The 27,292-nt window shown below is 48.9% G+C and overlaps 1 protein-coding gene across 24 annotated transcripts in view; it reads left to right on the forward strand.

The window, feature by feature from the left end:
* The window catches only part of ROBO3 (roundabout guidance receptor 3), a 552,219-nt gene that overhangs the window by 443,458 nt on the left and 81,469 nt on the right, over positions 1–27,292 (forward strand). For 23 of the 24 annotated variants that reach the window (XR_013213088.1, XR_013213087.1, XR_013213084.1 and 20 more), the window contains one exon: positions 4,412–4,738. The exons of the other annotated variant lie outside the window; for it this stretch is intronic. Coding sequence is in view for 2 of the 23 variants with exons in the window: in XM_077249556.1 (XP_077105671.1) it covers positions 4,412–4,738 (327 nt within the window). In the remaining 21 variants the exon portion in view is untranslated. The remainder of the gene's footprint in view (positions 1–4,411; positions 4,739–27,292) is intronic. 24 annotated transcript variants of the gene reach the window in all.

The raw sequence follows: 27,292 nt of genomic DNA on the forward strand, positions 1-27,292 counted from the left end.
ATACTGTATGGCGCAATGTATGGGGCCATTATACTGTATGGAGCAATATATGGGGCCATTACATACTGTATGGAGCATTTTATGGGGCCCATTATTATGATATGTATGGAGCATTATATGTGGCTCACAATAACTATATAGAGCAATATATTGAGTCAATTATACTGCATGGAGTAATATATATGGGCCTCATAATACTGTATGGAGCAATGTATGGGCCCAATTTTACTGTATGGAGCCCATAATACTGTATGGAGCATTACATGGGGCCCATAATAAAGTATGGAGGACTGTGGTGTCCATTATACTGTACGGAGGACTATTTAGGGCCCATAATACTGTATGGAGGACTATATGGGGTTTATTATTCTGTATGGAGCAATATATGGGGCCCATTATACTGTATGGAGGACTATGTGGAGCCCATAATATTGTATGGATGACTCTACTGTCCAGTCTAAAATGAAAAGTCTGCAGACTCTTTGTGTGACTGCAGACTTAAATCCCTCCAGTGCTGACTGTGACCTTCGAGGATTCCCTGGTTTCTGACATATTGTTAAATACGCTGGAGGAGTTAACCCCTGCCGATCTGTTGGGGATTGTCTGAGAGTTGGGGCTTTGCAGAGGGTTTTGGTTCCTTTTTGTCCTACTGCAGGCAGGGGGAACATCATGCTGCAGCCAGTTGTCGAACAGCCAGATGCAGGACAGGACGGTTCAGGGACGAAGGGACGATCATGCTGAAGGGAGTTGTGTAACAGCCAGACGCAGGACAGGACGGGTCAGTGCTTGATAAAGGTCATTGGACCGAAACGTCGCCGCAGGAGGCAGATTAAAAACGTAAGATTATTATCACTGTCCATTGTGGCGCTGTCTTTTTTTCTATTTTGGAGAAGGACGGGTCAGAGAGACGGGACGATCATGCTGCAGCCAGTTGTGTAACAGCCAGACGAGGGACAGGACGGGTCAGTACCTGCTGGAATACTTCATTTTTCATTGTCTAGTTCCTTTTATTACCAGGGCCTAGATAAGACACCCGTAAAATGAAGCAGGATGTAGTATTCATTGTCGTTGGTCAGAGATATTCTTGCACAGAATTAAAATCCAATTCCATGTTGCTGTCACTGGTGCCAATATTCTCCCCCTTTATTTGTGTGCATTCCCCTTTAAGTGCAGTGTGTACACTCCAGTGATACATTGTTACTCTGTACAGATATAGTATAATGGACAGGCCCTGGTTGTGGGATTGGGGCAGGGGGCTTCTTGTGTGTAGGGCCGTGGGGGGCTGCTGTTATTAAGTTACACATGGACAGCTGAGGGGCTGCAGCCGGCGCTCTGCTGTGAGGAGTCACTGCAAATATGTCAGGTTAAATGCTCTTTTAGATTCATGACTTTCAATGACCCTGTGCCCGCGGTCACCCTGTATAGAAATGTGTGGGATATGAAAGTGACCATTATACATGAGGATGCCTCATCTCCCCCCTGCCCGTTGCGAGACCCCCGAGATGATACTCTGAGAGATCCGGTGCCTATTGTGTCCTTTCCATCTCCACAGGACACCGGTTTCCAGTTACCTCTTAGGTTTGTGCTTCTGGCGCTGACCAAAGTTCATGATGGGGAATGTAGTCCTGTGAGGACAACATTAGATACAGCAGCTAAGCAGACCATATCGCACATTATAGGATTAGATACAGTGTCCCAGCAGACAGTATCACTTATGGTAGGATTAGATTCAGTGGTTCCGCAGACAGTATCACACATGGTAAAATTAGATACAGTAGCTCAGCAGACAGTGCGCATGGTAGGCTTGGATACATTATTAATTACAGGTCATTCCATTACTAGATGGCATCACATCTGGGACATTTCTCCAATATTCCGGAATGACAGATGATCCCGACCCTCCTCTATGGATCAGTAGTAGATCTATTTTTATTGTAATCCAATGTCTTCGATGATAATTAACGTTTCGGTCATCCAGGCCTTCATCAGAGTGATGTGGGTCACTTTATCAGCCGGTATGCGTATCCGCCATCTGTGTTACTCCGTGTTACTCCTGTTTGACTGACGGCTCCTTTGCCTAATACCACACAGCACCGAGGCTGGGCAGGGATAGAGCTGGAGTGACAGAGGCTTCAGATCTACCATAGCACTGTAGCCTCATTTGTATATCTGTTTAAATGCTGGTTTCTGTGTAGCGGACTGACCATAAAATCGTCTTGCTGGACTTGTCTTTGTAATAGCGACATGCTCCTATAAATACGTTGGGGAGTGAAATCCTGCCAGCAGGTTCTCGTCAGCACACAAATCTCCCTCCTGACTTTTTACAGTGTGTCAGTGCAGTCATCTGTCATTCTGCAGTCCTGGCTTCTACTCGTGTCCTCCAGAGCGGGTTCCCTGAATCCTGATATTTGGGGTCTGTACATAGCCCGTCTCCTCTCCAGCAGGGATTCCCTGTAGTAAGTCATGTGGGAGCCATCGGCTACCGGAGAAGGACCCCTTGTGTCTGCCAGGGTCTTTAGTGTTTCATTCACTGACAGCCGGTGGAGATGGGCAATGATGAGAAGTTGCAGGACTTTCCGTTGCACTATGGCAGAGCTTTCTTTACTTGCTCCATGGTGATCCTTGGCAGGCGACGTGTTGGCGACATGTGGGTCTGATCACCGCCGCCCGCTCTGCCGGGCTTCTAATCATACTGTCTTTTGAAGTGGGCTCTTGTTTGGAGAATTGTAAAGTCGACATTTGCAGATGAGGGGGATTCATGACGCACGACGGCGGAGCTGCAGCATTGTGCTGCTTCTTAGTGTCACTGTATGAAGGTATCTCCGGTACAAGGAGCGCCGCCATGAATGGCGGTCATCCCCCGTGTTCAGCCTGATGACAGAATCCACGGGTGTCTCCTGAAATACTCTGCGCCAGTGAGGCCGACATGGCCCCGACACCCGCATCCTGACTAACCACGTCACCTGGCATTAGAAAGAAGCTTAGATACACCTGTCCAGCCGAGCGTATCACATAGTAGATGCTTAGATGCTCCCCTCAGCAGCACAGCACCAGGCTGCGAGGTTTAGCTCCGCTCACCTGACACTGTCCCAAATATTAAGATTAGATACGCAGTTCACCTGACAGTGTCCCAAATGTTAGGATTAGATACACGGCTCAGCCGACAGTGTCACAAATATTAGGATTAGATACATAGCTCACCTGACAGTGTCCCAAATGTTAGGATTAGATACACGGCTCAGCCGACAGTACCACACATGTTAAAATTAGATACACAGCTCACCCGACAGTGTCACAAATGTTAGGATTAGATACACAGCTCACCTGACAGTGTCCCAAATGTTAGGATTAGATACACAGCTCAGCAGAGGGTACCACACATGTTAGGATTAGATACACAGCTCAGTAGAGGGTACCACACATGTTAGGATTAGATACACAGCTCAGCAGAGGGTACCACACATGTTAGGATTAGATACACAGCTCAGCCGACAGTATCCCAAATATTAGGATTAGATACACAGCTCACCCAACAGTGTCACACATGACAGGCTTAGGTACACGGCTCAGCAGACAGTACCACACATGTTAGGATTAGATACACAGATCAGCCGACAGTATCCCAAATATTAGGATTAGATACACAGCTCACCCAACAGTGTCACACATGTTAGGATTAGATACATGGCTCATCCCACAGTATCACACATGACAGGCTTAGGTACACGGCTCAGCAGACAGTACCACACATGTTAGGATTAGATACACAGCTCAGCAGAGGGTACCACACATGTTAGGATTAGATACACAGCTCAGCAGAGGGTACCACACATGTTAGGATTAGATACACAGCTCAGCCGACAGTATCCCAAATATTAGGATTAGATACACAGCTCACCCAACAGTGTCACACATGACAGGCTTAGGTACACGGCTCAGCAGACAGTACCACACATGTTAGGATTAGATACACAGATCAGCCGACAGTATCCCAAATATTAGGATTAGATACACAGCTCACCCAACAGTGTCACACATGTTAGGATTAGATACATGGCTCATCCCACAGTATCACACATGACAGGCTTAGGTACACGGCTCAGCAGACAGTACCACACATGTTAGGATTAGATACACAGCTCAGCAGACAGTATCACACATTATATGATTACATTCAGAGCTCAGCAGAGGGTACCACACATGTTAGGATTAGATACACAGCTCAGCAGAGGGTACCACACATGTTAGGATTAGATACACAGCTCAGCAGACAGTATCACACATGATGATTAGATTCAGAGCTCAGCAGAGGGTACCACACATGCCAGCTTAGATACAGTGCTGTGCGGGCTTATTATGGGATGTCAGGTGTTTTGTGCTGTTTCTGATGGTCTTGATCTTCCCGTTTCAGGGTCCCGGCCTCGTCTGGAGGATTTTCCCCCGAGGATTGTGGAGCACCCGTCCGATCACATTGTCTCCAAAGGGGAGCCTGCCACGCTGAACTGTAAGGCGGAGGGCCGTCCGACGCCCATTATCGAGTGGTACAAAGATGGCGAGCGCGTGGAGACGGACAAGGACGACCCTCGCTCCCACCGCATGCTGCTGCCCAGCGGCTCCCTGTTCTTCCTCCGTATTGTACATGGACGGCGGAGTAAACCTGATGAAGGGATTTATATCTGCGTGGCCCGGAACTACCTGGGAGAATCAGTGAGCCGAAACGCGTCTCTGGAGGTGGCACGTAAGTGGCATTGGGGGGTCCGTATGGAGAAGACCACCTGTACCAAGTGTACTAGTGCCAGTGATGTGCTGGAGTTTATAAGGTGGCTATGCGATAATTTGGGGAGCGCCCCTTTAATGTCCATTACACAAATAGAGCAGAAATTGGGTAGAAGAGCATAGAGAATCGTCTCGGATGGGTCATATCCAGACTGGAAACATTTTCATTATTTTGGGGGTCTGATGTGCTGTGTACAGAATATCCTCCACCAGGACCACCTGGATAAACTGGCAAATGTCCGTCAAGGCCCACTGTGACAGAACTTTGGCCATAATTTGTGGTGTCCGTGCCTTTGTGGCCACTATCGAACGGCTCTGTGGACAGTGGGGAAAGCTCCATGATGGATTCTCACCAGTAGTGAGGTGAGTATTTGTTACATTCTGGTTACCATGGTTACCTCAAACAATAGTTACAAGCTTGTAAGTGAGGTTGTCAGACAGAACAGCCATAGAAACCAGTCTGAACAGGCTCTGAGGGTGCAGAAGGGGCGAGAAGGAACGTTTCCGGCCAGTCTTCCCTTTATCCCCATTTGCTGTTTTTTAGATGTATTTATTTTTTTACAGTGGAGAATCCCTTTAAGTGAATTTATACGCTGCATTCTGAGCAGGGTCCTCCTGTCTTGTGTGTAACTGGCAGGTTAGGCTGGGACGTGTAGTTCTGCAGCATCTGGCGACACATGAGCTGCCTCTGCGATTGCGGGTATAGTGTGTGTCTGTAATATTGTCATCCCCGCGAGCAGGCGAGGCGGCCATTGTGGTCACAGGAGCCTTATTGATCGCTCTGCGGTGATGAGTATCCGAGCCTCTCGATCCTCTCCCTGAAGAGCGAAGCTCCGGAGATCTGCTCCACACTTCCCCCGAGGACCTCATTTATATCGGCTGAGCTCGGCGCGGTTAAATGAGAAATTTTATATCCCATAAATCAGCTCGGGAACAAAATGTCTGAAATCGCCGGGAGACGGGTAAATGTTTATAGATGGAAATGGCAGGAAGAATCGGAGTAAAAAAAGGAAAGAGGAGCAGAATGATAAATCCACCGATCCGTCTCAGTGGCAAAATATGGAAAAGCGAGAAATGGCCCAGTGCAAATAACTTGGATTAAAGTAATTATATAATAAATGGTGAAAAAGTCTCTGAGCCCAGACGAACTGAGATACCGCGCTGTCTGAGCTGACACTGGTCAGATGGTGATAGGATTTAAGAAATGGCGTAAAATCCAAAATATCCGCCTGTCTGTTGCGCGTCCCCTCTAATGGCCCTCTGGTTATCTGTCTACAGATCTTAGCAGACCAGGAGCTGCCATCCATCAACCAGCGGAGGTCGGCATTGTCTGGGGGGTCCCTGTGCAGCCTCCGACCTCTCCCCGGCTGAGTGACACCAGCAATTGGATTTTTATTGTCTTAAGATAATAACAGAGAAGCATCTCTCAGGTGATATCTGCAGGACGAGGATTCTGGGGGTCATAGGTATCAGTAATGGGCCTTGGCGGGCGATGGATGTTCATGATATGCAGCACATCGATATACAGCGCATCACCCTCTTCTCGCCCCGCGGTTATATGGAATGCTGCCAGAAATAAAAATCATAATCAGCAACACAAAAAGGAAGAACTGTGTATAATAGTGTCATAATGCAGCGAGCCCAGCTGCAACTGCTCGCTTTATGTGCAAAGAGGTTATATGTGGTCTGTGGTGTTACATAGGACTGCAGGTGACATCTACTACATTATCTGTACTGGGAGATATCACTGTCACCTGTGTGGTTACATAGGACTGCGGGTGACATCTACATTATCTGTACTGGGAGATATCACTGTTATCTGTGGTGTAACAGCAGTGATAACTGAGTACAGATAATGTGGTAATGTCACCTGCAGTCCCATGTAACTCCACAGATAGCACAGTGATAACTTTCTGAGTACAGATAATGTAGCAAATGTCACCTGCAGTCCTATGTAACACCACTGATAACTGTGTACAAATAATGTAGTATATATCACATGCAGTGCTATGTAACCACCGATAACAGCGACAACTCTGTGTACATATGATGTAGTAGATGTCAACTGCAGTCCTATGTAACACTACAGATAACACAGTATCTTTGCTCAGAGAGTTATCACTGTGTTATCTGTGGTGTTACATGGGACTGCAGGTGATATCTAGCACATTCTCTGTACTCGGAGAGTTATCACTGTGTTATCTGTGGTGTTACATAGGACTGCAGGTGACATAATCTTCCCGGCTCTTCCGGCCCAGTTGCGCTTCCTTAGTCCCAGTTCAGCCTCCGCTCAGCTCTGCTACATCTGTGTTTCTGCCCCCCCTGTGCGGACCCCTCGGTGCCATCTCTGCCCTGGCTCTGTGTTTCTGGCTCCCCCTCTGCGGACCCCTCGGTGCCATCTGCCCTGGCTCTGTGTTTCTGGCTCCCCCTGTGCGGACCCCTCGGTGCCGTCTGCCCTGGCTCTGTGTTGTTGGCTCCCCCTGTGCGGACCCCTCGGTGCCGTCTCTGCCCTGGCTCTGTGTTTCTGGCTCCCCCTGTGCGGACCCCTCGGTGCCGTCTGCCCTGGCTCTGTGTTTCTGGCTCCCCCTGTGCGGACCCCTCGGTGCCGTCTACCCTGGCTCTGTGTTTCTGGCTCCCCCTGTGCGGACCCCTCGGTGCCGTCTGCCCTGGCTCTGTGTTGTTGGCTCCCCCTGTGCGGACCCCTCGGTGCCGTCTCTGCCCTGGCTCTGTGTTTCTGGCTCCCCTGTGCGGACCCCTCGGTGCCGTCTCTGCCCTGGCTCTGTGTTGCTGTGGATGATGATGGTGGTGGTGATAATGACGCTGTGTCTGCTGGTGATATACTTCTCACTCTGCGTTTACGGCTACGATAAAACCCTCCATTCTGTACTTAATGGTGTTTACTGTCGTCTCCGCGCTCCATTGACTCCTCGCTGTATAGAGAACCGTTACTATCCGCAGCGTTGACTCAGCAAATCCGCCATAATGGCAGCTCAGATCCACAGCTCTACAAAGACTGCGGGGAATGTGCGCCAACACAGAGACGCCATTACCGGGAAGGCCGATATCCGCTGATCAGGCACCGATGCTTCTACTGGAACCAGCGATGGAGAAAGCCGAGTAACAATTGTAATTGTCTGTTTATTGCTCCTGCTTAGAAAATAGATCCTGTCCAGTAATTGTGACTGCGGCGCTGGGCGGCCTCCAAAGTGGCAGCAACTTAGAAAAGCCGCCCTAAGAGCTGACCGCGGCCGTGTCACTGGCCGTCACGTGTCCGGTCCCCAGAAGCAGCCATATTGTTCAGCACCATGGCCATCGTGTAATGAGCCCCGATCACGTGGCCGCCACCTTGGAGGAAGCTCTTTACAGGGCAGCCTTACATTCCAGTTGTGGATGCCGGCTGCGCTCCACCGTCCTCCATTATAAATGGGAATTATTCATTGATTTTCTGTCACTTTTACTCCATTATGCAGACAAGAGACTGTAAAGCTGAAGCGGCACAAAGCCGGGGAGTCTTATCAGCCGGGGAGTAATTGGGGCTCTACCTGCGAGCTCCAGTCCTTGTTCCAGTGTCTTTCTGTTTTTTTGCAGTATTTTTGGATGAGCTGAGCAGATATTATACAGATTTATTTTAGGGGTTCCAGATTTGTCACCGCTAATAATTAACGAGCGTCACATCTTTCCCAAAGACCTGGATGTAGTAATGAAGATTCATGGGGTTCAGAGACAGTTCTCAGAGCTCCTAATAAAGCGCTCTCCTTAGACGTGTCATTAGAGGTGGGGGAAGACTTCGGACCCTCGGACCTCCCAGTGTTAAAGTGCTCTCATCTCAGCAAGGGGAAATGTCAGAGTGATTTTAAATGAAGTCTTGCTCGTCGCAAATGTCTTTTATTTTTTTTCATTTTTAATGACTAATGTCGGCTGTCTGGTTCTTGGTTCCTTCCATTCTCAGATCTCTTAGATTTTTTTCTTATGTTCCTACATTTTTTGCTTTCTCCCTTTGTTTTCTTGCTCGGCTTTTTAGAAAAATTTATTTTATTGTCTCGCTAATTTTCCGCATCATGAGATTTTTCTGTTTTTTGATACTTTGCCCTTTTTTCTAGATTTTGCTTTTCTCTTTCTGCACAATTTATAAAAGATTAATATTTTCAAATGACCTACTACTGGATATCCCAATACAAGAGAATAGCTGCAGAAGACTGAGTCTGAAGGACTCCGCTCTTCTGTGTGCTACATTGTAATATGTAGTACTGCATTCACCCTCTGGGTGCGCTGCAGGGAAAATCAGTACATTGCATTGAATACACAGAGTATTCCCAGAATTGAACGATCTACTATACCTATAGGATAGTGGATAACCAGCTGATGGAGGTCTCCCCACTGGGGTCCCCAGCAATCTCTGTAATGAAATGGTGTTCACTTGTTCCAGTCATTGTCTATGGGACTGCTGATGAAAGCTGAGAACAGCACTTCATTATTTTTAGCGATCTCTTAGACAATAGAGCAGAGGCACCTAAACTCCATTCTCCGGATCCTTGAGGGTCCTAGAGGTCAGACCCAAGTGATCAGTAAGTTATCCCCTATTATTTAGGCACCAGTCATCCTGTTGTTCTGCCTGGCAACTACCAGCACTTTCACCTGGATGGAGAGACAACCCTGGACCCGCACTGAAGCGTTGGGATACGTGCACAGGTTCAGTATTTGGATGCAGAAATTTCTGCACCATTTCTGCATTTCTTGGCAGGAAATACGAAGCCGACTTTGTTTTTTATGCGTTTTTGTTCAGCAATGATGGCTGTTTGTAGCTTATATAGTTGAAAAAAAAGAAAGCTTCTATAAAGATATAGATAATAATAGATGGCTATAGATAAATAATAGAAGATATATAATAGATAGCGATATGCGCCAGTTATATAATTTCACAACAAACTAGTGCCTTGCGTGTGTAATGTACTGTATACATAATTGAATAAACAAAATGATGTGGGGTCCCCCATAGGTTTGATAACCATCCAAGGTAAAGCAGACAGCTGTGGGCCTATATTATCAGACTGAGAAGGTCACTGGTCTTCCCAGCCTAAAAATACCGGCCCACAGCCGCCCCAGAATTGGCACATCACATGAGACTCTCCAATTTTGGCGCTTCACTCTTCCTGATTGCCCCTGTGCGGTGACAGTCAGGGTAAAGGGGCTTGTGGTTGATGTCAGCTGGGATTTGTTAAAAAATACAGCTGACATCAAGCCCTGGTGTTAGTAATTGGGGCATCAGATAGACTCTTCTCCATTACTATCCCACTAGTGAAAAAAAACACACACATAAAAAAATGCTTTAATGAAATAAACACTCCTCCACACTTTCCCTGGTTCACCACTTTATTAAAAAAAAAAAAAAAAAGTCACGCAGGTTTGACGTAGACCACTGAATTCATCATGGTCCGGCAAATGGAAACCTGAAAAGAACATGCACACGAAGCACAGAGAAATAAACAACGGCACTTTCCCTCGTTCAAAATTTTATTAAAGAAAAAAAAAAGTTCCCATGCAGGTTGGACGGAGTCCAGTGAATCCGATGTATAAAGACTACGGAGCTTCGTCCTGATGCTACATGGACTTTGCAGGCAGCCACTACCAGGACACAGCGACGCTCAGTGACGTCACCTCTCACAGCGTGACTCAGAACTGGCTGTTTGCTTTGTACGTCAGATTCGATGGACTACGTCAGACCTGAGCGGGATTTTTTTTTTTCTTTTTTAATAAAGTAGTTAATGAGAGAAAGGATCGGGGAGTGTTTATTTCAGTAAAGATTGTTTCTTGTGTGTGTGCGTGCGTGTGTGTGTGGGGTCGCCGTGCTGCGCTTGATGCTGAAGTCCAAGGAGGCAGAAATTTTCTCTCAGACCAGGCCGATTTCTCTTCTGTTTCTCATCTGTCCTATCTCTGGAGATAACTGTGAGCTGCGATTGTAGACAGTGTAAGAGACTGCAGCCACTAGTGATTTACATGTAATTAATCAGCATTTCCACTGGTGGGTGAAATTGATGCGCTATCCCTTTAAATTTGTATTTAGCCGAAACGAAGAGCAAAGATAAATTATCACTTTAAATTCATTGAATTCTGCAAATCGCCTTATTTTCATTTTCGAGTCATTACCTGCGCTGATCGGTTACGCAGTAGTGATTGTAGAGAGCCGGGTTATCACTTATAGGGATAGATCTGGAGTTAGAGAGCAGGGCTATTATTTATAAGGATATATCTGGAGTTGGAGAGCGGGGTTATAATTTAAAAGGATAGATCTGGAGTTAGAGAGTGGGGTGATCATATATAGGGATAGATCTGGAGTTAGAGAGTGGGGTGATCATATATAGGGATAGATCTGGAGTTAGAGAGACCCTAACCCCCTGGAGGAGGTGGCACCATTGCAGTTTCAGGTCTGTGGGATTTCTAAGTTTTGCAGATTTTTACAACAGAAATCAGAGCTGAGGAATATGAGGAGACTCCCCTCATATATTTTTGGAATGTGCTGCTGCAGCGCCTCTTTTCACCACCATTCGTGGAAAATAGTTTTTGTATAAACAATAATGCAATAGAGCGCCCACCTCTAATCTAGTGATGAATGAACTGAAGATGTTACCTTACTGTAATTTAGTAAGTAATTGCCCCCCACACAGGTCACATCTGTCATGTGGGGGCATCATCAGGAAGAGCTCTCTCACATCTGTACATGTATAGGGGCTGCAGCTGCCCTTGTACACGGCGGTGACTTCCCTGCCCGTCTCGTGCAGCGAACTGTCGCGCTCCTCTGGATTTCTGGGCTTTGCGTTGCTCTGCGGGTTTCACCACAGAACATTCACTTCATGCTGCTGGAAGTTCCCCCTCTAATTAGAGCTCGGGGTCCGGCGGCTGCCGGTTATGTACATCACCCCGGGTGGGGGACGCGGCTGTGAAACGCCTCTGGCAGATCTAATTGTGTCTCTTTATGCTGGGACATGAAGTACAGACGGCGACGGATCCGCATATTCTAGGGATGTAGAAATGAGCACCGGATGGCGGACGCCTGTGTAAAATCTTCTCTGTCTTTATTAGATTTATTGTATTTTGTGTTTTTACAGCAAATATAGAAATAGCCAAAAGTTAGTTATAAAATGAATAAACCTTGATATGCAGTGTATCCACCTCCTCTATGTGTGGAATAGAAAGATCCCCCCCCCAATAATCTACTCATTAGATAACGGGGTTCCCCACTTCAGCCCTGGTTCTGGGTTCAGCACATCCGTTTCGGGTGTGAAAGGGGGCTGGCGGATTGATCAGTTCACTAGCCAAGCCAGAGCCCTTCTCCATCACAGCCAATGTATAGATATAGACGCAGACGAGCCGACTAAGCATAGCGGATACATAGAAGATGGCTGGAGAAACAAGCAGCCAGCCCCCTTCTATGGCTGTACATCGTCTCTGATCCTCCTGTTTCTTGAACCACAGTGACTACCTATACATGGGAGGTCTACATCAGAGGGCTACAGCCCAGAGGAGATGCCCCCATAACAAGATGAAATCTACAGCCCAGAGAAGATGCCCCCATAACAAGATGAGGTCTACAGTCCAGAGGAGATGCTCCCTTAACAAGATGAAGTCTACAGCCCAGAGGAGATGCCTGATCTGGAGACCTTTTCCAGTTTGACCATGAAATGTTCGCATCACGTATATCGTCAGCTGTTGTGTAATGTATCGGTGACTACCTCTCTTCACCCACTGTGACAAGTCATGAGGTTGTCAGACCCTCGCCCCTATTAGTAACACTCCTGTACAGAGGTAATAATGGACGTATGTCTGGTATCCGGAGCACGTGATGCCGCCTCTACCCTCCTCTGTATAAACTTCCCCTCCAGTCAGATAAACTGCAGTTATTGATGTCAGATGTTCCCCAAGGAAATAAGATCCGGCCGTAGACTCCATTCACCCCCGTCCCTCACACGTTGTAGTCTTTAAGGTGAGCTCACAGATATAATCTGGGGGTCTCCGGACCCCTCCTCTTCAGCCGCTCGTCCTTGCAGTCTTTCTCTATTGTCTGACGCACACTTCCCTGAATTCACTTTTAGGAAACATATGTCCAATAGTATATATAGAGAAGGGCGGCGACGCTTCCTGCGCACAACGTGGCTACCGTCCTCTGCTTGCTGGCAAGGAACGACTCCTCCATATACAGTGTCCTCGGAGTCAGATGCGTGGTGACCCCTGATATTACACTCTGTGTATCCGGTAAACATGAGAACGCTGCTACAAACACATCCGTCATGATAGCGGCGACATCAGGACCCTTCTCTGATGAATGGACTTCATTACTGGGATTTGCTGCACACATCGCTGACTGTTACAGGACCAGATTTGTTTGCTCTCCCTGTAAATATTAGTTTAGCGCAGATGCTTCCCGCCGACGTCTTTGGTGCCCCTTTAAGATCCTCGCGTGATGGCCGTCATTAACCGTTCAATCACAAGCCATTGTCCTCTTCATGTAGATGACACAAAAATAGTCAAATCCACCAACTTGTTCTTGGACCAATGTAGAAAATAAACGTTGTTCACACAGGAAACGAGACGTTTCCTTCACAAAGCAGAAATATTTGCAATAGTCGGCTCAGGTCTGCCGCACACGGACTTATGGACTATAGAGACAGTCCATCACAGACATGTAATTTTCTTAAGTTAATACCTTCTGCTTTATTACATCACTTAAAGGAAATCTTCAGCATAATATAGAGCAAGAGACCCTGATTCCAGTGATGTCACTTACTGGGCTGCTTGCTGCAGTTTTGATTAAAAACTGTTTTCTGTGCAGATCAAGCAGTTGTCGACATGCTGAAATCTGCATAACACCATCACCCCCACTGATTGGGTGCTTTCTCTATATAACCCCGCCTCCCACCACTGATTGGCAGCTTTCTCTGTATAACCCCACCCCCCACCACTGATTGGGCACTGTCTCTGTATAACCCCACCACTGATTGGGCACTGTCTCTTTCTTTGTATAACCCCACACCTGCTGCTATGCATAGGTAGAAAACTGCCAATCAGTGCTGGGTGCGGGGTTATACGTAGCTCATGAATATGGAGCACTACCAGGCAGCTGGTGGCCAACTAGTCCTTTAAAGATAATTTTTTGCTGATAAAACAGTGATTTTATCAAAACTACAGCAAGCAGCTCAGTAAGTAACACATTGTTAAAATCGGGTCTCTGCCCCTACATTGTTCTGCTCTTAGATTAGGTAGCAAGAATCTGCCGACAGATTCCCTTTAAGGCCCTCATACACATTAGACTAAAGTCGTCTGAGCCCCAAATATCTGTGGGAGGAGGAGGGAGAAGACCAGAGGAGGAGGACAGAGGAGTCTGGAGGAGGAGGACATAGGGGTGTGGAGGAGTCTGGAGGACAGAGGGGTCTGGAGGAGGATGGAGGGCAGAGGAGTCTGGAGGAGGAGGATGGAGAGCAGAGGAGTCTTGCAGTGGCTCAGAGGAGACAGGAGCATTGCTGTTTATGGGAGGTCAGAGCTACCACGATCGCTCACTGACCATTCTCCATCTATGTGGCCTGTGGAAGCCCCCTCCAGTTGTGATATAGGCATACCTCCCAACTTTTGAAGATGGGAAAGAGGGACAAAGTTTGCGGCGCGCTTTGCGCGCCGCGGCAAATTTTAGGCCACGCCTCTGACCACACCCATTCATAATTAGTCACACCCATATCCACATCCCAACCACACCCATTTAGCACTGCCGATCACAGTTTCATATACAATAATTATAAACAAAAAAATATGGCCACACAGTGCTCCATACTGTATAATGGCCACACATGATGCTCCATACTGTACGATGACCACACATGACGCTCCATAATATATAATGACCACACATGACGCTCCATAATATATAATGAACACACATGACGCTCCATACTGTATAATGAACACACATGATGCTCCATACTGTATGACCGCACATGATGCTCCATACTGTATAATGACCGCAAATGATGCTCCATACTGTATAATGACCGCACATGATGCTCCAGACTGTATAATGACCGCACATGATGCTCCAGACTGTATAATGACCGCACATGATGCTCCAGACTGTATAATGACCGCACATGATGCTCCATACTGTATAATGGCCGCACATGATGCTCCATACTGTCTAATGACCGCACATGATGCTCCATACTGTATAATGACCGCACATGATGCTCCATATTGTATAATGACCACACATGATGCTCCATACTGTATAATGACATACAGGCACGCAGCTCACACACAGGCACGCAGCTCACACGCACGCAGCTCACACACAGGCACGCAGCTCACACGCACGCAGCTCACACACGCACGCAGCTCACAAACACATGCAGCTTTGACACAAATGCATCACACACGCAGCCATCACACACACACACGCAGCCATCACACACACACACGCAGCCATCACACACACACACACACGCAGCCATCACACACACACACACGCAGCCATCACACACACACGCAGCCATCACACACACACGCAGACATCACACACACACGCGCAGCCATCACACACACACACACACGCAGCCATCACACACACACACACACGCAGCCATCACACACACACACACACACGCAGCCATCACACACACACACACACACACACACGCAGCCATCACACACACACACACACGCAGCCATCACACACACACACGCAGCCATCACACACACGCAGCCATCACACACACGCAGCCATCACACACACACACACACACGCAGCCATCACACACACACGCAGCCATCACACACACACGCAGCCATCACACACACACACACAGCCATCACACACACACAGCCATCACACACACACAGCCATCACACACACACAGCCATCACACACACACAGCTATCTCACACACACAGCCATCACACACACACACAGCCATCACACACACACAGCCATCACACACACACAGCCATCACACACACACAGCCATCACACACACACAGCCATCACACACACACACACACAGCCATCACACACACACACACGCAGCCATCACACACACACACACACGCAGCCATCACACACACACACACACACACACAGCCATCACACACACACACACGCAGCCATCACACACACACACACACAGCCATCACACACACACACCCAGCCATCACACACACACAGCCGTCACACACACAGCCATCACACACACACACACAGCCGTCACACACACACAGCCATCACACACACACAGCCATCACACACACACAGCCATCACACACACACAGCCATCACACACACAGCCATCACACACACACAGCCATCACACACACACAGCCATCACACACACACAGCCGTCACACACACACAGCCGTCACACACACACAGCCATCACACACACACACAGCCATCACACACACACAGCCATCACACACACACAGCCATCACACACACACAGCCATCACACACACACAGCCGTCACACACACACAGCCGTCACACACACACAGCCATCACACACACACACAGCCATCACACACACACAGCCATCACACACACACAGCCGTCACACACACACAGCCATCACACACACACACAGCCATCACACACACACAGCCATCACACACACACAGCCATCACACACACACACGCAGCCATCACACACACACACACGCAGCCATCACACACACACACACGCAGCCATCACACACACACAGCCATCACACACACACACCCAGCCATCACACACACACAGCCATCACACACACACACCCAGCCATCACACACACACACCCAGCCATCACACACACACACCCAGCCATCACACACACACACGCAGCCATCACACACACACACGCAGCCATCACACACATCACACACACACAATCTCCTCTGTGATGCAGGGGCGGCTGATGTCCATGTGCAGCTCTCTGCTGAAGTCTTCAGTCTCCTGCTCACAGCTCTGCACTATCCCGGCACCTCCCCCGTCTCTCCTTCTCTGCCGGGATAGCAGCTAAGAGCAGAAGCCGGAGCTCCGTGCACACACAGCCAGAGGTAGTGAATCGCTGACCTCTCATCTTGATTGCTGCAGGCTCTCTCCTTCAGCGTGGCAGCGCCGCACAGGGGGCGGGAGGGGGGAGAGGGGGTGTTGCGCCGGCGGTCAGGAGGCAGCTTTTATAAAAAAAAAAAAAAAACAGGCTGGCTCTCTCTACGTCCCGGAAGTGGGCGGGGCTTCACCGGCGGCCGCAAATTCGGGATTTTAAATGCCCGAAGCGGGACAGCGGGACCCCGGTGCCAAAGCGGGACTGTCCCGCTGAAATCGGGACGGTTGGGAGGTATGATATAGGAGATATTTCTGGGGTCTCTTGATCTTCAGTCCCTTTTCCCTGTGATCGGATATATTTATTTCTGCCATTTGCATTTCTGCAGTAGTTTGCAGGTTGTGCGATCGGTCCCGGTTCGCCCTGGTGCTGTGTGCTCACTGTCAGGTGTAACTCCTGTATAGTTGTGGGCAGATGTGGTTGTCGCCAGTTTTGCTATGACGTTTGCACGTATCTGATCTCATGTGATGGTAATTCGCGATCTTGTCGTCTTTGTGTCGGTTCTTTGTCGCGCTGACACATGAGTGGCGGTATCTGCTGTGTCCGCGCGTCGTGGGCTTTGTATTATTATTATTATTATTATTTATTGTTATAGCGCCATTTATTCCATGGCGCTTTACATGTGAGGAGGGGTATTCATAATAAAAACAAGTACAATAATCTTAACCCCTTAGTGACGGAGCCAAATTTTTGAAAACTGACCAGTGTTACTTTATGTGGTAATAACTCTGCAACGCTTCAACATATTCCAGTGATTTTGAGATTGTTGTTTTGTGACACATTATACTTTATGATAATGGTAAATTTAGGTCGATATGTTTTGTCTTTATTCATAAAAAATATCAGAAATCTGAGAAAAATTTTAAAAATTAGCAATTTTCAAACTTTGAATGATTATCCCTTTAATCCATATAGACATAACACATTAAAACATTAATAAATAACATTTACCATATGCCTGCTTTACATCAGCACCATTTATAAAATATTCTTTTATTTTGTTAGCATTTTAGGGGGCTTAAAAATGTAGCAGTAATTTTTAATTTTTTCAAGGAAATTTACAAAATTTATTTTTTTAGGGACCTATCCATGATTGAAGTGCCTTTAGTGGTCCCATATATTGGTAAACCCCCAAAAGTGATACCATTTTAAAAACCGCAACCCCTGACATATTGAAAACTGCTGTCAGGTAGTTTATTAACCCTTCAGGTGATTTTCAGGAATTAATGCAAAGTGGCATAACAAAGATGAAAATGTGTATTTTTACCACCTAAATGCTGCTAACTTCTGAACAGGTTACAACAGCTGTCAGACTCTAAGGCCACTATTTGGTCATGAGTTGCCATGGCAAACATCAGGACCACACAATCATGATCTGAGGGCACCAATTTGGAGAAAGAGGAAGTCCCCACACTTTGTTAACCATTTATAATGATGGAGTCTCTATTGACATCAGCATTTAAGGGGTTAAATAGATTTGGACAGTGCAAACACTGATCGTGGCTGATGCAGTAAGTTGTCAGCTATAGTAGACAGCCAACAGCTGCTGGATTGTCAGCTGTATGGGGAGGCTATTCTCTTATATCTCAGGTCAGTTAAAAGACGTATCGACTGTCATTAAGGGGTTAAACAATACAAGTCACAACTGGTACAGGAGGAGAGAGGACCCTGCCCATGAAGGCTCACAATCTACAAGGGATGGGTGAGGATACAGTAGGTGAGGATAGAGCTGGTCGTGCAGCGGTTTGGTGGATCGGTGGTTACTGCAGGTTGTAGGTTTGTCAGAAGAGGTGGGTCTTCAGGCTCTTTTTGAAGGTTTCGATGGTAGGCGAGAGTCTGATGTGTTGTGGTAGAGGGTTCCAGAGTAGGGGTGATACGTGAGAGAAATCTTGTATACGATTGTGGGAAGAGGAGATAAGAGGGGAGTAGAGAAGGAGATCTTGTGAGGATCGGAGGGTGCGTGCAGGAAAGTACCGGGAGACGAGGTCACAGATGTATGGAGGAGACAGGTTGTGGATGGCTTTGTATGTCATGGTTAGGGTTTTGTACTGGAGTCTCTGGGTAATGGGGAGCCAGTGAAGGGATTGACAGAGGGGAGAGGCCGGGGAATAGCGGGGGGACAGGTGGATTAGTCGGGCAGCTGAGTTTAGAATAGATTGGAGGGGTGCGAGAGTGTTAGAGGGGAGATCAGAGAGCAGGAGGTTGCAGTAGTCAAGGCGAGAGATGATGAGGGCATGGACTAGGGTTTTTGCAGATTCTTGGTTGAGGAATGAATGGATTCGTGAAATATTTTTGAGTTGAAGTCAGCAGGAAGTGGAAAGGGCTTGGATATGTGGTTTGAAGGAGAGATCAGCGTCAAGGATTACCACGAGGCAGCAAGCTTGTGGGAATGGGGAGAGTTGGCAGCCATTTACTGTAATGGATAGGTTCGTTGGGGGGGTCACGTGAGATGGGAGAAAGATGTTGAATTCTGTTTTGTCCATGTTAAGTTTCAGATATCTAGTGGAGAAGAAGGATGAAATAGCGGATAGACATTGAGGGATTCTGGTTAGTAGGGAGGTGATATCTGGTTCAGAGATGTAGATCTGTGTGTCATCAGCATAGAGATGATACTGAAAACCGTGAGATTCTATGAGCTGTCCCAGGCCAAAGGTGTAAATGGAGAAGAGCAGGGGCCCTAGGACTGAACCTTGTGGGACTCCGACAGGGGGCGAGGTGTGAGTGGGAGACGCTGAATGTCCGGTCTGTTAGGTATGATGAGATCCAGGATAGGGCCAAGTCTGTGATGCCAAGAGATGAGAGGGTCTGTAATAATAGGGAATGGTCCATGGATAATAGGGAATGGTATTATCTGTTAGATATTTTCTGGGCCATGTTATAGTTTTCAGCCCTGGACTGCGGCTTGTGTTTCTGTACCAGGACCCCCTCCCTCCTACCCCTGACACCGGCCTTGTCACCGATGACTGATTGCATTATTTAAAGTCACAGCGGTGCGGACCCCACAGCCCTCATGGTCCTGTGTTTGTGTTGTGGATGGAGGAGGGGGATGGTCATTTTAAAAGACTAAACTTGCTGTTAACAGGTGGTGAAAGGAAGTTGCTCTCCATCTGTGGCCTTTGTCCTGGCAAATCCCACTGGAGCAGAAACCAATAAACAGTCCTTGTCCGGGTCCCTGGAGAGTAATGGACGTGTCACATACTAATACCTGTCCTAGACCTGTGACTAGTCTGGGTCTCTGTATGGAGAGGAGCATTGTGTATTACGATGAAGCCTTTCACCTTCTCCGCTGCCGGTATCATCCATATTGTACATGGCTGACACATTTGTTGGGATCGAAGCGTTTATCAGCCGCTCACTCGCTCTGATCTTACTGACCCAATCAAGTCTGTGACGCCTGAGGCTGAGAATTTGCACAAAGTGATATTTGCAAGTTTTAGGGTGCTGAATGGTAAATCTGATCACAGCAATGTCCCCCAGCGTCTCCAGAAATCCATATAACGAAGAAACAGATGAATACTATGGACTACGACTCGCCGAAATTCATGCTCATCTGTGCTAGTCTTGCAGTCGTTGATTTTCTTTAGTTTCCTGTTTTTGCCCGCCTCGCCCCAATAACCTGAGTGTCAGTAACGTTTAGATCCATAAAACTGTGTAATCTGTCTCCGATTCCAGTGCTGGAGGCTGTTCCCTATCAGACTACAAACTGGAAACCAAATACGAGGCCATGAGATTTATGGGCAGTTTGTAGGGACATGTAAAGCACCCCCTGAGGTAACACGCAGGGTGACCGCACCATACTAGGATGGTAGAAGGTGGTGGGATGACTTCTGGGGGCTATTGGGTTACATCCCATAATAACAGCTCCGCATCTGACACGATAATCCTACATCTGAAGCATGAAATCTGCTGAAAGTGATATAGATGGATGGAGATAAAAGGGAAAAAGGTGGTTTCAGCTCACACAGAGGGCTGCAGATCACACATGGAGGGCTGCGGATCACACACGGAGGGCTGCGATTCACACACGGAGGGCTGCGGGTCACACACAGAGGGCTGCGATTCACACACACGGAGGGCTGCGGGTCACATACAGAGGGCTGCGGGTCACATACGGAGGGCTGCGGGTCACACACACGGAGGGCTGCGGGTCACATACGGAGGGCTGCGGGTCACACACGGAGGGCTGCGGATCCCCCATGGAGGGCTGCGGGTCACACACACGGAGGGCTGCGGGTCACACACACGGAGGGCTGCGGGTCACACACACGGAGGGCTGCGGGTCACACACGGAGGGCTGCGGATCCCCCATGGAGGGCTGCGGATCACATACGTAGGGCTGCGGGTCACACACACGGAGGGCTGCGGGTCACACACACGGAGGGCTGCGGGTCACACACGGAGGGCTGCGGCTCACATACGGAGGGCTGCGGGTCACACACGGAGGGCTGCGGATCCCCCATGGAGGGCTGCGGGTCACACACGTAGGGCAGCGGGTCACACGTAGGGCAGCGGGTCACACACGGAGGGCTGCGGGTCACACACGGAGGGCTGCGGGTCACACACGGAGGGCTGCGGATCCCACATGGAGGGCTGCGGATCCCCCATGAAGGGCTGCGGGTCACATATGTAGGGCTGCGGATCCCACACGGAGGGCTGCGGGTCACACACACACAGGGCTGCGGGTCACACATGGAGGGCTGCGGGACACACACAGTGGGCTGCGGGTCACACACACAGGGCTGCGGGTCACACACGGAGGGCTGCTGATCCCACACGGAGGTCGGCGGGTCACACACACGGAGGGCTGCGGGTCACACACACAGAGGGCTGCGGGTCACTCACACAGAGGGCTGCAGGTCACACACGGAGGGCTGCAACATATACAGAGGTGGTTGCGGCTCATACAGAGGTGGTTGTAACCAATACAGACTGTGGCTCACACAGTGGTGGCTGCTGCCCCTACAGGGGTGGCTGGCTGTGGCTCATAATACAGGGGTGGCTACGGCTCATACGGGGTGGCTACAGCTCGTATGGGGTGGCTGTGGCTTGTACAAAGGTGGCTGCGCCCTTTACAGAGGTGGCTGTGCTCATACAGGTGGCAGCGGGTCACGCAGAGGTAGCTGCGACTTGTACAGAGGTGGCTGCGGCTCACACAGAGGTGGCTGCGGCTTGTACAGAGGTGGCTGAGGCTCACACAGAGGTGGGTGGGGCTCACAAAGGTGGCTGCGGCTTGTACAGAGGTGGCTGAGGCTCACACAGAGGTGGCTGCGGCTCACACAGAGGTGGCTGCGGCTCACACAGAGGTGGCTGCGGCTCACACAGAGGTGGCTGCGGCTCACACAGAGGTGGCTGCGGCTCACACAGAGGTGGCTGCGGCTTGTACAGAGGTGGCTGAGGCTCACACAGAGGTGGCTGCGGCTTGTACAGAGGTGACTTCGGCTCACACAGAAGTAACTGCGTCTTGTACAGGGGTGGCTGTGGCTCAGACTAGTTGGGTGTCGAAAACTCTGCCGAAACGTGCGTTGAGGTGGGCACGCATTGAGCTTTTCCACCCTCTGGCCTTAGTGCTTGGGGTAATTATACGGAACACACACACTTGTACTGACTATTATACCTTGGTTTGCAGATCATCTTTTTGGCCTTATGGGGCTGTGCTCTTGTTTCTTGAGTAATATTCTTGACCATTAATGCCAATATCTAGATGCACTGAATTCTGTGACTGGCCCAGTGTCAGACGTGCCCATTTTGCCTGTGTGCAGTCTTTAGTCTTTATTGCCTCCTCTCTCTTTTTCTGTGATCCTTTTGAATGAACTTTTGTATTTTTATTATTACTCAGGATATCTGATAGTTTTACTTTTTCTTATGTTTTTGGCTGTCAGAGTAGGTAAAATAATATTTACTCCAGAACGGAAATCTCCTCTCCAGATTATTGTATGATCCCAATCGGTGCCTGACTGATAGTGTCAGGGCCATCTTATGCTGGACCACAGGAATGTCCTGGTCTTCCCTGGAGTGACGTCCTTCCCTGACCTGTAGAGGAACAGGAAGGTTCGGATATTCGGAGATCCGTGGCTTTGGCTCGGGGACGATGTTTACACTTCATATTTGCAGCCTGATACATTTCAGTGTCGTGTTTCTCCTTCTGCGACAGTTTTTGCTTTTTGTTGCCAACCAGTCACACGTGTCGCACAGCAGGCCGGGGCCGTGCCAGAACGTCTACCACGCCATCACTTCAGGATCTCCAGCGGATTCTCTTTAGTCTATGGCATTGTCTGAAGAATTGGAAATATGAGGATCTGGATGTGGACGTTCCAGGATAAACGGGCTCAGCGCTGCCGGGGCATCGACATATCAGAAGTATTTATCCCCTAGGACGGCACCGCGCTGCACAAGAGCTTAGTATTGGTCCCTCACCACAAGAGCTTACCATCCCATAGAAATCCAAGCATCCGGGGGTCTCACTAATCCGGATTATACAGAAATGCTAATAGAGCGGAGGTTATCGGACAGCAAGCAGAGATATTGAAAACTGAGACATTGGAACACTGAAGCATAATGGAGAGCTCGTCATCACAGATCTGGCCCCGGGTTTGGGCCGAGAGGGGTCCTGATCCCCAGACGTCACCTTATCTCCTGACGTTACTTCAGCTGGAAATGGAGAATTTTCCTATTTCTTCCTCCCGTCCTTTATCAGAGCGGCGATCATCTGGAGATGCTGAATGTATTTACCAGGAAAAGTGGATTGTAATTGGAAGCTAAGCAAACAGGCGGCCCGGCCCCGGCAGGGCAGCAGCTGCTCCACTCAATGCCCAGACGTCCTGCTGCTCGGAGCCGGGATCACACACCGCCATGAATACATTATATGTCGCTCCTGCGCCAATTCCACAAGGACACCCTCCATAGCTGCAGACGGGCACCGTACAATGAAACTTTGTGCTTCAGTTCTCCCCCTCCCTCAAGGTTTCTGCTTGCTGTCAGTGAATGGAAATATTGTTGTTTGTGTTTAGAGACTGAAGACTCCTAATTGTTTCACACTGAGGGTTCGATTCAGCCGAGACAATCCTCCGAGAGCTAAATACAGAGCGGAATTAGTGCCACAGTTTCTATTTCATCCTCAGTGATCTCTCCTGCTACATTATTATCTGCTGGGATACTTTGTAACAGATCCACGTCCCGATGATAGTCTAGACCGGATACACTGCAGCAAAACTTCAGCTGGGAAAAGCATTAGGTCGGTACAGGTTTTTAGCTTCCATTTATGAACAGCGAGCAAAGATCTTAAAGTTGTAACATTGGTTCTATTGGAACGTTGTGGATCTTTATGATGTGATGATATCCCATAATAGAAGGATTTCTTGTGACCGGACACCGATTACCAGGATCCTTCTCCCGGTGATAGTTCTCTCTTTCCCTTCACATCTTCTTAATAGATGAAAGTAATCCTCCTTATCTTCAGGGATTCACCTTCATCGCTTACCCGCTCGCAGCTTACAAGTCATCCGGTAATGGGATTAAGATTTCACGCTCAACATGTTAATTGTTAAGAGGGCGAGAAATGGGAGTAAAGGCGTACAAAGTGTACCCTGCTGGCTGAAGAGCCACCCGTCCCCCCCAAGTGTCAACAGCCTGTACCCCTGATGTCCGCATCATAACCCCTGAGTGTCAGTGTCATTATCCTACACCCCGAGTGTCAGTGCCAGTATCCTGTACCCCAAGTGTCAGTGCCAGTATCCTGTACCCCGAGTGTCAGTGTCATTATCCTGCACCCCGAGTGTCGGTGTCATTATCCTGTACCCCCGAGTGTCAGCGTCATTATCCCGTACCCCGAGTGTCAGCGTCATTATCCCGTACCCCGAGTGTCAGCGTCATTATCCCGTACCCCGAGTGTCAGCGTCATTATCCTGTACCCCGAGTGTCAGCGCCATTATCCCGTACCCCGAGTGTCTGCGTCATTATCCCGTACCCCGAGTGTCTGCGTCATTATCCCGTACCCCGAGTGTCTGCGTCATTATCCCGTACCCCGAGTGTCTGCGTTATTATCCCGTACCCCGAGTGTCGGTGCCATTATTCTGTACCCCGAGTGTCGGTGTCATTATCCTGTACCCCGAGTGTCTGCGTCATTATCCCGTACCCCGAGTGTCTGCGTCATTATCCCGTACCCCGAGTGTCGGTGCCATTATCCTGTACCCCCGAGTGTCAGTGTCATTATCCTGTACCCCCGAGTATCAGCGCCATCATCCTGTACCCCGAGTGTCAGCGTCATTATCCCGTACCCCGAGTGTCTGCGTCATTATCCCGTACCCCGAGTGTCTGCGTCATTATCCTGTACCCCGAGTGTCAGTGTCATTATCCCGTACCCCGAGTGTCGGTGTCATTATCCTGTACCCCGAGTGTCGGTGCCATTATTCTGTACCCCGAGTGTCGGCGTCATTATCCCGTACCCCGAGTGTCGGTGCCATTATTCTGTACCCCGAGTGTCGGTGTCATTATCCTGTACCCCGAGTGTCTGCGTCATTATCCCGTACCCCGAGTGTCTGCGTCATTATCCCGTACCCCGAGTGTCGGTGCCATTATCCTGTACCCCCGAGTGTCAGTGTCATTATCCTGTACCCCCGAGTATCAGCGCCATCATCCTGTACCCCGAGTGTCAGCGTCATTATCCCGTACCCCGAGTGTCTGCGTCATTATCCCGTACCCCGAGTGTCTGCGTCATTATCCTGTACCCCGAGTGTCAGTGTCATTATCCCGTACCCCGAGTGTCGGTGTCATTATCCTGTACCCCGAGTGTCGGTGCCATTATTCTGTACCCCGAGTGTCGGCGTCATTATCCCGTACCCCGAGTGTCGGTGCCATTATCCTGTCCCGTTTCTCGGGGGGGGGGTCTGCAGACATGTTAGTGAGGAGCTGTGTATTTCTTGCTTTGTGGTAATCTTTTACATGTCATGGTTTGCAGTGTTGCCCGGTGCAGAGGTCCAGACCTTCCACTTTACCTTGTGATGGTCAGACCCCTGTACTGGAGATGAGACCCCACTTCTGCCCTGCATCCCCCCGAGGGGCCTCGCTCTTCACCCATCCCCCTTTGATCTGAGAGAAGTATTGTTTTCAAAAGAAACCGCAGGCACACAATGGCGCTGTGACATGAATAGGACGGAGCAGATGAAGTCAGGTCCACACGTGCCCGGGGTCCTCCTCTCCGCAGGAAGAATCCCTCTGATCTGAGACCCTCGCGCTGTTTGTGTAAGATGACATTCACAGAGTCAATCTCTTCAATAATTTATTTTCATTGCAGTGAATAGATGCAGGTGCTTCTCCTGGGGGGGACGTGCGGTGCGCGGATTATAACCCCCAGTATCTGCATTATTACTCCATTATCTGGGCGTGTAGATTCATCAGCGCCATCACCAGGACGTGCGCTGCTCATTGTGCCGCTGATCACCCAGCATTCTGTGCCACTCAGGGCCTATGGAAAGCTGGGTGACATCACAAATGGCCAATGCAATCACTTCAACTTTTATTAATAAATCCAAAAATAAGTTTCTGTATTTTTCATTTTTACACTTTCACATTTCCTCCGTCATAGTCATTCCTAGGTGTTTGTAGCCGCAGCGTTCCTGCAGCGCCTCTTCATGCGGGTATTGACTATTGGGTCTCAGAACCGGCTCTGTCTGTTCAAACCAAAGACCCCGAAATGGCCGGCACCACCGGTCAGACGCCGACTCCACCTATCAGACGCCATTGGTAAGACGCCACCAGTCAGACGCCACTGATCAGACAACACCAATCAGGCACCGACTCCACCGGTCAGACGCCACATTAGAAAGAAGTCATTGCCAATCCCTAATGCATATTGTGATATTGGTAAGATGGCGGCTTCTACCAGGAGGTGTGGAGGGTGATTCAAAGTACAGGGACCCTATGGCAGATCACAGCGGGGTCCTCTGTGCTGTTTTGATTTACATCCCACTCCCTTGCAGTCCTGGATGAGCCCCCTCACATGTAGGTATATTGGTACATGTATATACACACAGATCGCTCCCTCTCTGTGTGTGTGTGTATGTATGTATGTATGTATGTATGTATGTATGTGTATATATATATATATATATATATATATATATATATACTGTGTGTGTATGTATATATATATATATATATAGCTCCTGTGTAGCTCGTGAGCCGCTGTGTCCCCCGGGGCCCCGGGCATCCATCTGTTATCTGAGCTCTCACTAATGAAGGTTTTGCCCCTAGAACAATGTCAGGTATTGATCGGAGTGTGATATCCGCACGTCGTCCTCCTCCGCTGCTATAAACCCAGTGATACCAGCAGCCACGGCCGGCAGTAAAGAGCCAAGAAGGCGGCTGCTCAGGTGCTGGATTATCAGTTTTGTCCGGTGCCCATA

The sequence above is a fragment of the Ranitomeya variabilis genome, chromosome 4 (assembly GCF_051348905.1).
Source record: "Ranitomeya variabilis isolate aRanVar5 chromosome 4, aRanVar5.hap1, whole genome shotgun sequence".
NCBI lineage: Eukaryota > Metazoa > Chordata > Amphibia > Anura > Dendrobatidae > Ranitomeya > Ranitomeya variabilis.